Source organism: Triturus cristatus, chromosome 4_1 (genome assembly GCF_964204655.1).
Source record: "Triturus cristatus chromosome 4_1, aTriCri1.1, whole genome shotgun sequence".
In the NCBI taxonomy this organism is placed as follows: domain Eukaryota; kingdom Metazoa; phylum Chordata; class Amphibia; order Caudata; family Salamandridae; genus Triturus; species Triturus cristatus.
Window position 1 is genome coordinate 783,401,649 of NC_140585.1, and position 14,245 is coordinate 783,415,893.

Consider the following 14,245-nt stretch of genomic DNA (forward strand, 5'->3'; position numbering starts at 1 on the left):
ACACACTTTTCAACTGCAGATATCTTGTGCACAAGTTCCTTGCTTTTCTATAGTCACAGTTGACTGAAGAGGAGGCAAGTACACACAGTATTGCTAATAAACCTGAAGTGATTAGTTTTGATTTAAAAAATATCCAATAACTTTCACACAGGGCACCCTTAACTCATACTGGTCTATTAATCATGGCACACGTATCACCCTAAGCGGTTATTAATCTAACATCCACAATAAACAGCATATTATAATTTTTTTTTTACATCATTACACGTTTGTGCTTTACTCATCCTTAGCTAGTGCATCTAAGACCGCATGTGCAGTGTTTGTGAAATCATTGGTAGGATGTAAATGAGTGACAGACTACATACATCACCACTGATGTAATACCTCTTTCGGAAACCCTTAGTAGTCAAATTATAGGCTTTTATTGCCACAAGTCAGCAAAGTATATCAAGGTTCAAATTTCCTCAGTCTTCATGTACACATCCGTGCACATGTATAAGAGCACACAGATTGTAAAACTTACAGATTTGTCCCGTGCAGATCCTGCTTTTTCCTGGAGACTTCATAGCTCCGAAGCTACAAAGGCGTTCATTCTTCTGATCTTTCAGAGCAGTAGAATATGCAAAGAAGAAAACACAGGGCCCCAATGGGCACATGGCTATGTAGGGGAGATGGCTTCTTTAACACTAATAAGTCAGATCTTCAAGTACTCCTTCATAAGGATGAATAGTTTTCTCCTCCTAATATTTATCCCTTGAATCCTATCTGGATTAGGCTTTCCTCGGATCATTGATGATTTGAGCTAACAAGCAAATGTTTACCCTACAGAGCACTCTTTATTCACCAGGATACAGAACACTGGGTCTGAGAGTAAAGCTTGGCTTTAAAAGACACCTTGACTGTCTGGAGAACTTTGGTCCCACATTCAAAGCCTAGCTCAGTAGTGGTTTTATGGCAATTGCCACTAGCTATAGTATAAAAATCAATATTAAAATCACAATAGAGATGAACTGGCCATTTTTTTATATATATATATATTTTTAGAGAGGAACTGGCCTTAATCTGCATTTTATAGAGTGTCTAGAAGTGCTACAATCGCACTACTCGCATAGTATAAAGTGCCATTCACAAACCTACATGGGGAGGTTTACACCTTTGTCTCACATATCTTTTCAGTGCAGCGATCTCTGCACACAAGCACTCACATTTTAGGAGTAAATAAGGGAGGGGAAGGGGGAGCGGCTGAAAAATGGGGGAAACGTACTACTAAATGGGATGTGTTTGGGGAGCAGTAAGGAAGGATTAAGGAAGGATTAGGGAGAGTTTAGCGAGGGACCTGCCTCTACACATAAAAAAGCAAGCCCATTCCTATTCACAAACTTCCCTTCTAAAGTGACAACAGCCAAAAAGGACCCAACATAGTAGTAAATGCCCTTCAGCTAATTTCTGGAATAAGGCCAGTACCACACATCTCCAACCACTGGTATTGTAACACACTCCCATAGAAAATATTAGAGTTGGGGACTTTAAATAACACTAAACATGCAAAAGGTGATGGGTAGAATGGTTGCAAATATCCTAAGGGCCTGATTTAGATTTCGGCAGACAGGTTAATCCTTCACAATGGTGACAGATATCCCATCCGCCGAAATATAAATCCCATAGGATATTATGGGATTTATATTTCGGCTGACGGGATATCCGTCACCGTTGTGATGGAGTTACCCATCCGCCAAAATCTAAATCAGGCCCTAAGCATTGGCAATAGCTTGGGATAGGCTGAGAAGCATTCCAAATCATTTTTTTTTTTACCCACCATGTCACCTCAGATTAGACCCAACCATATGCAAATGAGCCTTGGTCCAGCTCCATTAAAAACAGCTCAGCCCAACAGGCAAGGCTAGATCATCTCTGAACTGGGTCACAAGCAACCCAAGACAAGTACGTTTTGGCCTATTGGAGCCTATTCAGTTGTGTGCATCTTTTTTCTATTGGCACAGTGAGCTCAGGACCCTTGTCTTGGCCACTTTGGGTTTTACATTGAACACATTAAAGGTGTTTGATGAGGTGCCATAGTGGGGCAAAAAACGATGTATTGGAATGCTACCTTCAGAGATTGGCAGTGGTTACATTATTTGCAAGCAATCATTTTTTGTGCATTTGACTTAAATCAACACCCTATAGGAAATCATGCTAAAATAAATTAATTTATTATATTTTATATATATTCACATAAATCTAACACTAAGAAAAAATGAAATTAATTTCAATTACTTCAATATTTAACTTTTAATATATTTTAAATACATAATAAACAAAATTAAAATACATTCTTTACATCAGAATTGTTTCTTAAAATAATTTAAAAATCTTTTTATATTTTAGTATACGTAAATGATTTAAACATTTAATTAAAAAATATTTAAATAGTACTGTAGTGTTTTTTACCTTGTTCCACATTTAAAATAAATATATACAATTAATGTACATGAATATTTATAATAAAAATATTTTGATTATTTTTTTAAAAAGTTTAACAACCCTTATAGTGTCTTTATACCATAGGGAATGCTCTGAAACCGGTAGCATTGACCGCTGCCTACATGTAAAACGTTATTACTAGTAACTTTACACTTACAAATTAGGCTCCACTCTCTGAATTCAGGGGGTGGGTACATGTAGTTTGTAGTAAATTTACAAAGTAATAACGCTTTATTAATGAGAAACCACAACTCATTAACGGGGAGCACTGTCAAAATAAAATCCCTAAATCTAATGCCCACTGTTAACTGTTTCAACTATACTGTGTTGTTCACAAACTATGTTCCATCAACTACAATGAGGACAATCCTCTTTCATGTAAAACAGTGAGCCAATATTATCCCCTGAGGTTTTAGTACCATGGATATGTGGAGTGGCAGTGGGGGGACTGTATTACCATTTGTCGAAATACTTCTTGGATTTACAATGAATCATGTTCTTAGGCCATAGGTCATAGTTCATTCGGTTTCCCAACATTCTCAATGAACCATTCAAAAATCTACAAGCTAGTAATCAACATCAGTATACGCCAAAGTGATGTGTACCATGTGTTTTGCCGTCTATGTTCTTTTAAGTTTAATAATAATAATTAATAAATAAAAGATCTACAAGCTAAGTCTTGAAGGAGACGCAACAGACACCTTAAGTCATTCAAATATCTACAACTAGTTACCCTAGTTGCAGGACAGGCCTTAAGGATAAAAAAAGACCAAGATGCTGTCGATTATTCGCCCTCAACTTGGTCATGCGGCATAACTTCTGAGATAGGCTACAATTAGACCAACAGGGGCTATTAATGGTTCAGGGGACAATTGTGTTGTCCACTTCAACAAATGCAGTGGCTATTACATGGATAAAGGCTGAGCAAAGGCTCCTTTATAACTCGGAGTATTTTGTTTGCTGAACCAAATTAACTATTCAAGGTTAATTTCCTCCTTATATCTTAACAAATTCAAGACAGATACGGGGTGGCAGCTTAAAAGCAGCAATTGTTTGACACCAATATCTGCTTTAACATTAATAGAATACTCAAACATATAGCAGGTGTTTTTCTGTAGATGGTATCTAAACTGAGACGATCACAAGAAATAAGGAAGACAAGCTGCTATGGAGGTGTACTGTGCTGCCATTGCAGACAGATCACAATGCCTTCTCAAAGATTTCTTGGGTGTAGATTTGAATTGTGCAATCTTTTACTGTCGCGAGTCTCATAAAAAACAAAGATGTCTGGGCTACTAGCACCAGATGACAGACTTCACGAAGGAGGGTCCAGCCCGAACTGCCAAGCCAGGTCCTCCCTGGACTGGAACCAAGCATCCTAGGACCGGTTTCGGGGTTTCACCCCTCTTCAGCCAGGATAGCTTCAATAGTTTTTTGCTTTTGTCACCCCGAGTGGGAAGGGTATGACCAGACGTGGGTCCCGTGCTCTCCATGCCACTGGAATCAAGCTATCCTGGCTGAAGAGGGGTGAAATCCTGAAACTGGTCCTAGCATGATTGTTTCCAGTCCAGGGAGGACCTGGCTTGACAGTTCGGGCTGGACTGTACCCATGAGGCACAGGGTCAAGACTGATTTGCATATGGCTGGGTTCAAACTGGAACGGCATGGTGAGCAAAAAAACGATGGATTTAGGCCCAGATCTCTGTACTGGGGTGAATGTATGACATTGTTCTGCATTCTGTCCATCAACTGTTGTTTTTGCATTTGTCACCCCGAGTGGGAAGGGTATGCCCAGACGTGGGTCCCGTACTCTCCATGCCACTGGAATCAAGCTATCCTGGCTGAAGAGGGGTGAAACCCTGAAACCGGTCCTAGCATGATTGTTTCCAGTCCAGGGAGGACCTGGCTTGGCAGTTCGGGCTGGACTGTACCCATGAGGCACAGGGTCAAGACTGATTTGCATATGGCTGGGTTCAAACTGGAACGGCATGGTGAACAAAAAAACGATGGATTTAGGCCCAGATCTCTGTACTGGGGTGAATGTATGACATTGTTCTGCATTCTGTCCATCAACTGTTGTTTTTGCATTTGTCACCCCGAGTGGGAAGGGTATGCCCAGACGTGGGTCCCGTGCTCTCCATGCCACTGGAATCAAGCTATCCTGGCTGAAGAGGGGTGAAACCCCGAAACCGGTCCTAGGATGATTGTTTCCAGCCCAGGGAGGACCTGGCTTGGCAGTTCGGGCTGGACTGTACCCATGAGGCACAGGGTCAAGACTGATTTACATATGGCTGGGTCAAACTGGAACGGCATGGTGAGCAAAAAAACGATGGATTTAGGCCCAGATCTCTGTACTGGGGTGAATGTATGACATTGTTCTGCATTCTGTCCATTAACTGTTGTTTTTGCTTTGGTCTCATGACATGAGAGCAGCATCAGGATTGGCCGCAGTAGAGTCTGGGAGCCTGTGCCTGTGAGAAGAGGAGCAGAAGAGCCTCCCCCAGAAGCTTGGCAGAGTTGCAAGTGAATCTAAAGGGCTTTGCTGTAGAAGGACATAAAAAATGTGCTAGGGGAAGCTCCAAACCAACACTCCTCATGTCCTTATGGGAGTGCTTAAAGTGACAGTGTCCTCTTATTCCCACTGGCAGTTGTAAGTCTAAGTAACTAAGGGCATACCTGGTATCACTTCACCCTGTGCGGGTGCTTGTTTTCTTGAACTAGTCATGTTGCTTGTGTTTTTTTTATTAAGTTGCATGCATGTCTTCACTTTATTCATTGTGCGTCTGGCTATGGGATAGCTATAATGCCCATATAAAGCTATGTCTTGGCAGCTGTGCCCCTAGGCAAGCAGCTGAGACAAGCTCATGTGATTCACCATGCATTGGTCATATTTCTATATTTTTTAAAGATATGTTAAGCGCCATTACCATAAACACAAACACACTGAAATATCTTGTTTAAAGCACTTTTTATCTGCTTTGAGTTCAGCAAACTTCTGTTTTTGAAATCCGACAGCAGAGAATCATAGCTTGGGGGGGAGCGAACAAATCTGGAAATGAATCTGTAGCTGTTTGGAGCGGCTGCCACTCAAGAGAGCGGCAGGGTGTATTATTAGAAAGTAAAAGCTGTTCTAAACACATATGCTACCCAAAGCTCCAATACACGAGCAGGAACAGAACAGACGCTCGAGGCATACGAGTAAACCACATGCGCTAATATACCGAACGCCTCGGAGTCTGCTGCAGTTAAGAGTGCCCTGAGCTTTCCTGAGACATTAGACCACCCCTTCTGGGTAAACATGCACGCCGTCAGGGGAGCGCGCGGGTAGTCTTGTTGCCTGGCCTCTTGCTGTCGTGTAGTTTGTATCCAGGAGAACAAAAGCCCTCGGCTTGTCTCGGCAGCATTCCCAGTTTGTTGATGCAATTTGATCACATTATTTGTCTTAATTTAACACCTGTGTGAAAATATTGCTTCTTATGATACGCATCCTATGCCAAAAAATAATCTTATAGAAACCTAAGAGACCGACAAGCCATACTAAGGACGTTCATTTTAACGGTAAAACCAGAGCATCCAAAGACATTCTGAAAATTGAGAGCAAATAGTTCTGGAGTTACACAGAAAAAACTGTGGCACATCACAAATAACTAATTTTCTAAAATTAGACAATGGATTTTGGAATAGTACGTTTATTCTTTCTTAAATGGCATTATAAATGTGTCAAATCCCCTGAGAATGTCAGTGAACTGCTAGAAAGGCTTTTGTCCAAATTCATCCTGGCAAGGCCACATGTCAAGCAAATAACAGAAGATAATATTACCTCTTATATGTGAGAACGTTTTATCTACTCATACGAACACCTAAGCTACTTGGCATAAAAAGAACAAAAGGAGACATGACTTTAGGCTAATCCTAGCGGTACATCGTATGGGCGCATAGCCAAGTCGTTCTTGCTTTATTCAGGTGAAATGGTCAACCCACTATTTAAGTGTCCATGGCAGGGCGTTTCACCTGTCGGCAGCTGTTTATACCGCTTTATGTCTAACTACTGTACTCGCAATTGCCATGATAAAAGGTGAAACTATAAGCGTAGTCAATGGTACTCAACTTGGAAGGATGACTGTCTAAGCTGGACTTGTCAGGCTTTGAACTTGAATGAATAAATGAGTTTATTGTATTAGGGGTAATAAAACAACTGTACAATAAAAAGCCCATTTCACCAACATAAAACACGAAAACGAGTGAGAAAAATAGAACAATGTAAAATTAAAATTCCAGGGTTTAGGATCAGCAGACATTTTTACAAACAGTTTGGCTTAAAAGACAGTAAGTCAAGTCTAAAAATGTTAACTTTGCTACTGCTTGAAAATCTTGTGCTAAAAACAGAACTTGTTTGTGTCTTCCTAACAATAAACAAAGGCTTCATATAGTTTTTCCATAAATCAAGAAGTGCCAGACATATACATAGAATGTGCTCAATTGTTTTGTGCTTGTAGTTATAAAGTCAGCAAGCTGTTGAGGCTAGACTGTTCAAGTTCCATGTGATCTCACATTCAAGCAAGATCGTAAGCACTTGAGTTTACAGGAGGGTACAAGGTCAATGAAAGGTACCCTTGAATTTCATGAAAGTGAGAGTCCATGGTGTAGTCTCAGAATTTGCATGATTTTAATGTGCCCAGACCTGCTATTCTGCTGTTATTTTTTTCGATTTTTTCGTATCAAGCTTTTCCGATATTGCTGAGGTATTGCCGCCACTATCTGTGGAGGCGGTAGATGATTTCTTGTTAATGTTGTTAATTGAGGCTAGACCCAGCATAGAATTGGAAGTCTCAGCACATCTCAGTTCGTCGGCAATAAGGTATGTCAGAGGCTCCTCTGTCAAAGCTAAACTTCCACAGATGCAATTTAACTTGGTCATGTGTTGCTGATATATCAGAGGTTGTAGGAAAAGCACATGTCTAAGGGCCTTATTATGACTTTGGCAGTGTATGGCTGGGGCCGCCACTGCCACGGTCCCAGGAAGACTGCCAAGTCCGTGGTGAGCCCGCCCACCGGATTATGACTTGAATCCAGAGAGGCAGGCAGTGCAAGCGTTTTCATGCAAAGACGCTTTAGACTGACAAACTGTGTTCAGTGTGGGCTTTATCCCGTGTATTGCCAGTTACAACTTTCCCTAAGTAGTGTTATGATTTTACAATCTCCAGTTTCTCTGAACCAATGTCCCAGACATAATTACTAATCTTCCCAAACGTTCTGCTTTTTAAAATCAGGAATTTGCTCTTAGAGACAATGATATACATATATGCACGTGTGGCAGGTCTATAATTTCCTGTGTCATGCCCAATTATTTGCCAAAACAGCTTTAGAATATTTGTCTTAACCCCATTATGCAGCTCCAGCCAAGCAGTTTTTCACACCTTCTGTTGTATATGTTTTAGTTAAGCCCTATAATTATTTTTGTTGTTGCTGTTTTCATTCTAAAAATCATGGGTGTGGGATTGCGGTGTTTTTAGTAGATTTCTTAAGGCTCTTTGATGTTTCATTTTTGCTAACCTAATTAGTCTCTCTTTACTACTAAGTCTAGGATGAACTTTTTAAGTATCTTTCAAAGCGATTAAGTTGAAGATTTGGCTTAATATTTGTTTCCATTCAGAGAACAGATCCGTACATCCTGCTATGGATTCCTGGAACTGTATGATAAAATCTTCATCACCCAATTGAAAGAAATTGTATTGATATATGTCATTCCACTTTATAGATCTCTGCCACACGACGAGAAAAAGAGGCTCCCCCTCATTATAACATGTGCAGGTGAGTTGCAAGGATATCCGCAGTGGATGATGGGCACTTTCTTCCCTAGGGACGATTGTGATTTGAAAGCTTTTGCACAAATATAAAGAGTAATAATGTAGTAGGCTGAAGCCGAGTATGCTGTTGGTCAGTGCAGTGAGAAATGTAGGTCTTGCCGGCTGATCAGTGGTGAACCCTCTGTTAAGAGTGCAATATTCAAAACCCTTAAAGAAACTTAAAAGGCATCTACTTTTTGGTTGCTTATTGGCAGTCCTGGCTTCACAAACAGACAGAGGAGAGTTTAACATTAGATCTGGTAAGTCATATTGGGCTGGATTACTTATATCAGTTGAAAGGAGATTGTCATTAAAGTCTCCAGTAATTACTAATGTACATGCCAAGAAGTGAACAAGAATTTCATTAAGATCGTCTAGAGTTGAATGTAATTTAGACTTGCTCTGCACCAATGTTGGAGGGAAATAAATATTGATTAGTAACACTTGATTTTGAGCTTTTCTCCCTAAAAGTATTGGCAACAAGTAAGTGGACTCTACCAGAATTACTGTGGTCTTGACTCCCAGACTGTTGTAAGCCAATGTTAGTAGCCCCCCGCTAGGCTGCCCCATGGTGTTTTTGTTTGCAGGAATTTGAAAAGTATAGACGTTTTCCAAGGTGAACGACTAAAGAGGCCATGTCGCCTGTAAACAAATAATTTGCTTATGTAAAATTACCTATGAAGGCACTACACGTTCTTTTGAGGATCCTGTCAAACTGAAATCATTTCTTCAAAGTATTTCACCTCATTCTATGGATACTTCTGTCCAGAGCTCTTAAATAACTCGCTTTACTAATATTTATCATATATTATATTCTTCTCCATGGCTGCTTTATCTTTTATATCCGAATCTTTCTCTCTCTGCTGCTTTTCTTGCTCTTGTTGCTATTACGTCTCATGTTAATTTCTTATACTCTCAATTTCAGACCTTGATTTATTTCCTTGATCAGTCTCTTCATTTTAACAGCTCTTTCTCATATGTTCTTTTTTTTAAAATTCTTTTTCGTCTTCTTATTTGGGGAGTACTTTTTTGTTGTATGATTTCATTATCTTTGCATTGCATACATGTTTCATATTGGTTAATAAATGGTGTCTTTTTATTTCCTGAAGTGTCACTTCAGTTTGCCACACATGTTCCTGTATCTCTCATCCCAAACTCCAATATGTTTAACATTGTCTCGTTGGATATTCAAGGTCTGGGACACCCTATCAAAGACAAAAGGTACTTTCTCATTTGTCTAGATTTACTTCATATGTTGCTGTTTTGCAGGAAACTCACAATAATGATGTTGAATTGCTTACATTAAAAAGGCAATGGGTAGGCCAAGTTGTCTATTCTCCTGCTGTTAATCGTAAAGGAGGTGTTGCCATTCTCTTTCATAAATCGTTACATGCACAAATTATTTCAACTCAATGTGATACTGATGGACGATGGGTATTGGTGATGTCTGTAATTCATAATAGACAAATTTCTTTATTTTAATATTTATGGTCCTGTTAAAGCAGATCCAAACTTCTTGAATGACATCAAGATAACATTAGCTTCTATTGACAATCCAAACATTATTGTTGCCGGAGACTTCAATGGTTAGATCCTTTTACTGATCGGAAATCTAAATGTCAATTTAATACTGACAAATTTCATAAAGCATTTCTATTTGCCATTACCACTTGTCCATTATTCAATGTTTGAAAAACGTGTATCCCTGATACCTGTGAATTTATCTTTTTTTCAAATGTGCAAATTACTAGCTCTAGAATTTACTATATTTTAGTTACTAAACCTCTACTTCCTTCCATTCAATCCTCAGAAATTGGCTCAATTTTCATCTGAGATCATGCCCCTTTTTTTTCCTCATTTGATCTATCTCTAAATAATTAACTGGTCGTTGGAAACGTAATAATTTATTTTGATCAGACAATAATTTCATTTGAAAAGCCACTACTTTTATTAATATTTTTTTTTATTTAATCAACCTCTGGACCCACCTATTCCTAATACCTGGGATGCTTTTAAAGCTTCTTCTCCTGCTTTCACCATAGCTTATTCAGCAAAAAGGAAAACATGAACCCATGTCAACTATAATACATTATTACAAAAACTTAATACACTAGAACATACTTATTTTTCCTCCAAATTTTCTTCTTCTGTTTCACATGAGTTGATTAAAGTCAATCTGCTCTTAATAAACTTGCCACTGTTGATGCCTGTAATATTGTTCTTAAAGTCAAATCTAAGTACCACGGAGGTCAAAATAATGGAGACAAGATGTTGGCCAATTATTTAAAAAATAAATCTCAATGTAAAAACATTGGCCTAATTCGAAATGAACGTGCCAACAAAATTGCCTCCTCAGATGCTGACATCTCTAATACTTTTCATGAATATTACCAATTATTCTACTTTGAATGCACTAACCCTTTAGAACACAACATGCATACTTTTTTCAATTGTCTCCTCATATGTGTGATACATTTGACTTATCAAGCTAAAATAACTCATCAGGAGATTACAGATGCCAATGCCATCAAATCATTTATAAAAAGCCAAAGCCCCAGATCCAGATTACTTTATTATCTAATTTGTTTCTTTTTTTTCTTCCATTTTTATCCCTAACGTTCTTGAAATTTAAATGTTTCATTTCAGACTCTAAGGCAACTGGTTCTTTTCGAGAAGCTTTGATTGTCCTTATCCCCAAACCTGATGAACACCATACCCAAGTGAAAATTACCGCCCTATTTCATTAATTAATGATAATTGCAAAATATTTGCCAAAATTATAGCATTCTGACTTGAGACTATTGGTCTCCTACTTGTGAAAACTGATAATTCTGGTTTTGTTAAGGGCAGACTTGCTGCAAATAACGCTAGGTTGTTTTCAAACGTTTTTGCATTTGGAAATAAATACCACTCTCCCCATGCTGCATTGTCTCTTGCTGCAGAGAAGGCTCTTGATCATATCAATTCGCAAATTTTGTTTACTACTCTTCGTTTGTATGGTTTTATCCCTAATTTCATTTAATTGGTAAAACTGTTATAATCTGACCCCATGCCAGTATTCTTGTTAATGGTCTCTTTTCCTGTTATTTTCAGTTACATAGAGGTATCGGACAAGGTTGTTCTTTATCCCCTCAGCTAAGTATTCTTTGTATGGATCTTTTTCTTCTATGTACTCATTGTAATGCATCCATATCAGGTTTTAAACATAATTCCACTGAAATTGACGGCTTATGCGGACGATATTTTAGTTTATAAGTCTAATCCCCTTCCCTCTTTAACTCCTTTTTTGAACGATATTCAATTGTACTCCAGTATCTCTGGATATAAATAAAAAAATTCTAAAACTGAAATATTACCTTTAAATTCTTCATGTTATCAATATATGTTTGCTAAGAATAATTTGCCTTGGTGCCATCTCAAAATAAAGTATCTTGGTATTTGGTTTTCTTCAACCATTTCAAATACAATCAGTTACACTTTTAAGATTGTAAAACTTACACTACAGAAGTTACTTTCATCTTGGTCTCCCCTCCCTCTATTTTGGTGGGGTAGGTTAGAGACCATTAAAATGATGATTGTACCACAGGTACTTTATACATTATCTATGTTACTCTTTAAGATACCTATGTCTATTTATCTCAAATTAATTCAATATGTACCACATTTCTTTGGAATAATAAGCATGACCGTATTGCTTTGGCTTAACTTAAACGCCTCAAGAATGAAGGAGGTGTCCGCTTTCCCGATTTCAAGTTATATCATGCTACATTTTTAATTTGACTTTTTTTTGCCTTAACCCATGATTTTCGCAATTCTCCTATACCATGATCTCTTTTGGAATATTTGTTTTATTTGGAGATGTAATTTATATGCCTAATTGCACCTTTAGATCAACCAACTCTATACTATAACATTCCTAACAATTGTTACATACAATATTCCCTACAGGGTTTGATTCATATCAATATTTACTTGCTTCCTCTATTTTTATAACAGATGTTTTTACTATCGGTGTAAAACCATTTTATTACAATCACTGGAAAGAGTTTATTTATCAGCTTGCACAAAATAATTTGGTTAAATCTTTTTCCCAATTCCAAATATAATACAATCTACCAAGTATGTTTTTGCAGGAATATCATTTATTATCATCATCTCTTCGATCCTATTTAGTGGCTAATAATTCTCTTTCTTTATCACTCACACCTCATACATCATTATATAAGATCTCTTGTGCTTCTATACCTAAGGCTGCCTTTTTATATAATATGTTATTATTTCCCATTGCTGTAAGATCCAAAACCTCTATTGAATTATTGTGGGAAGCTGATTTACCCATTTCATTCCCTAGCCACGTTTGGGATAATATATTTAAGACCTCTAAAACTGTTCGAATTAAGCAATCCTTATTATTTGTATGACAGAGCTCTCATTACCCTCGAATGTATTTCTAAATTAAATTTAACTTCCTCCTCATTATGCTGGTGTTGTTCTTCCTTTACAGGAACTTTAACTCATTTATTATACTATTGTTCCAATGTGTTTACATTTTGGGAAACAATTTGGTCCAAATGTTTAAAAGAAATTCAATGTAACATTCAGTTATCAGTTCAAACTTTTTTTCCTTAGAACTGGCTCGCCAGATTTTGATTGTTTCTCACCTAAGTCTACGTTATTTGATCTCTTTATTGCTCTTGCTTTTAAGGTGATACATTCTTGCTGGAAAGACACTTCAAACTATCTACATTAGCATGGTGGAACTTTGTTTATGGTGAATATAGAATAGCTACCGTTTCAGCATTTTCAATTTCTCAAAAAATCTAATCTGATCTACTGTGGTCACCCTTTACGACTTATCTTTCTGCTCACTCACCTATATCTTAGGTATCATCTTTTTCTTTCCTTTTCTTTTACATATATAAAACGTATGTGGTATATTTTTATAATTTTATGTTATTATTCATATTCTGAGCAATTCCACTATATTGTAATTTTAATTTGTATTATGCATTATCGGTGTGATGTTGCTAATGTTAACAATTTTCTTGTTTTTAATTCCTCAATAAAAATTATTGAATAAAAATGTTTTTAAAGCTATTTCTTCTAGAAATTCCACTGTTCATTGTAAAAGTTGTCACATTAAATATTTCAGCTTTCTATCTTGTGTGCATTTCTCCACCCCCTCACCTCACCTACGTTGCTCTCTCTCGCCCATGTGCTTATCCCTCCTATCTGCACTCATGTTGCTCTCTCACTCTCTCTCTCTCTCTCTCGCCTGTGTATTTCTTTCCCCTCTGAGTTACTTCCTTCTGCTCTTGTTCTCTCCCTGGTGTTACTTCTCATCCTACCACCTGTGTAGCTTCACTTCCATCCCCAAGCTGCTCTCATCCATTTTTTAAGCTATTTAAATTTACCCATTCACCTGGGATCAGTAAATAAAAAAATAAAAAACCTGTGTCTTTTTCTATGCGTACGCATGCATGTTGAATGCATTTAAGTGACTACAAAACGACGCTGCTGCTGCATCATTCACAGCAGCTGCAATGTTGTACAGCATAGCTAGAAAGCATAGTCAAAGTCAATAGGTCCTATAAGCGAGACCCATTGGCTTTGACATTGCTTGTTTGTGTTTACTGCCTCCTTCTGCCAACCATCAACCAAGGTACATTTTATGTTAAAGAGATGTGTGTAGTGCTGAAGTGCCATTGTTTGATTTCTCAGCACTGCATGTTGATGCCTCTCTTTACCTAGGTCTTATCATGTGTTTTCATATTGTAACATATGTAAAATGTCAATTACTGCCTTTCAAACTTAACAGAATGTACTAGAATAAAAAGTGGCAAATATTTAAAATCATAAAATAAGTTGAAAAGCCTTTATTGGCAGAAAGGAATAACAGATTAATAATCACAGTTGAA

The 14,245-nt window shown here is 37.7% G+C and overlaps 2 protein-coding genes across 3 annotated transcripts in view; one reads left to right on the forward strand and one right to left on the reverse strand.

Annotated features, from left to right (window-relative positions):
* The window catches only part of LOC146855525 (uncharacterized), a 104,170-nt gene extending 92,704 nt beyond the window's left edge, over positions 1–11,466 (forward strand). The window contains exons 2-4 of the mRNA XM_085650318.1: positions 8,240–8,292; positions 9,437–9,548; positions 11,421–11,466. Of these exons, the coding sequence (XP_085506444.1) occupies positions 8,240–8,292; positions 9,437–9,548; positions 11,421–11,466 (211 nt within the window). The remainder of the gene's footprint in view (positions 1–8,239; positions 8,293–9,436; positions 9,549–11,420) is intronic.
* Positions 1–14,245, reverse strand: part of PPM1H (protein phosphatase, Mg2+/Mn2+ dependent 1H) — a 712,578-nt gene that overhangs the window by 558,732 nt on the left and 139,601 nt on the right. The window lies entirely within an intron of this gene.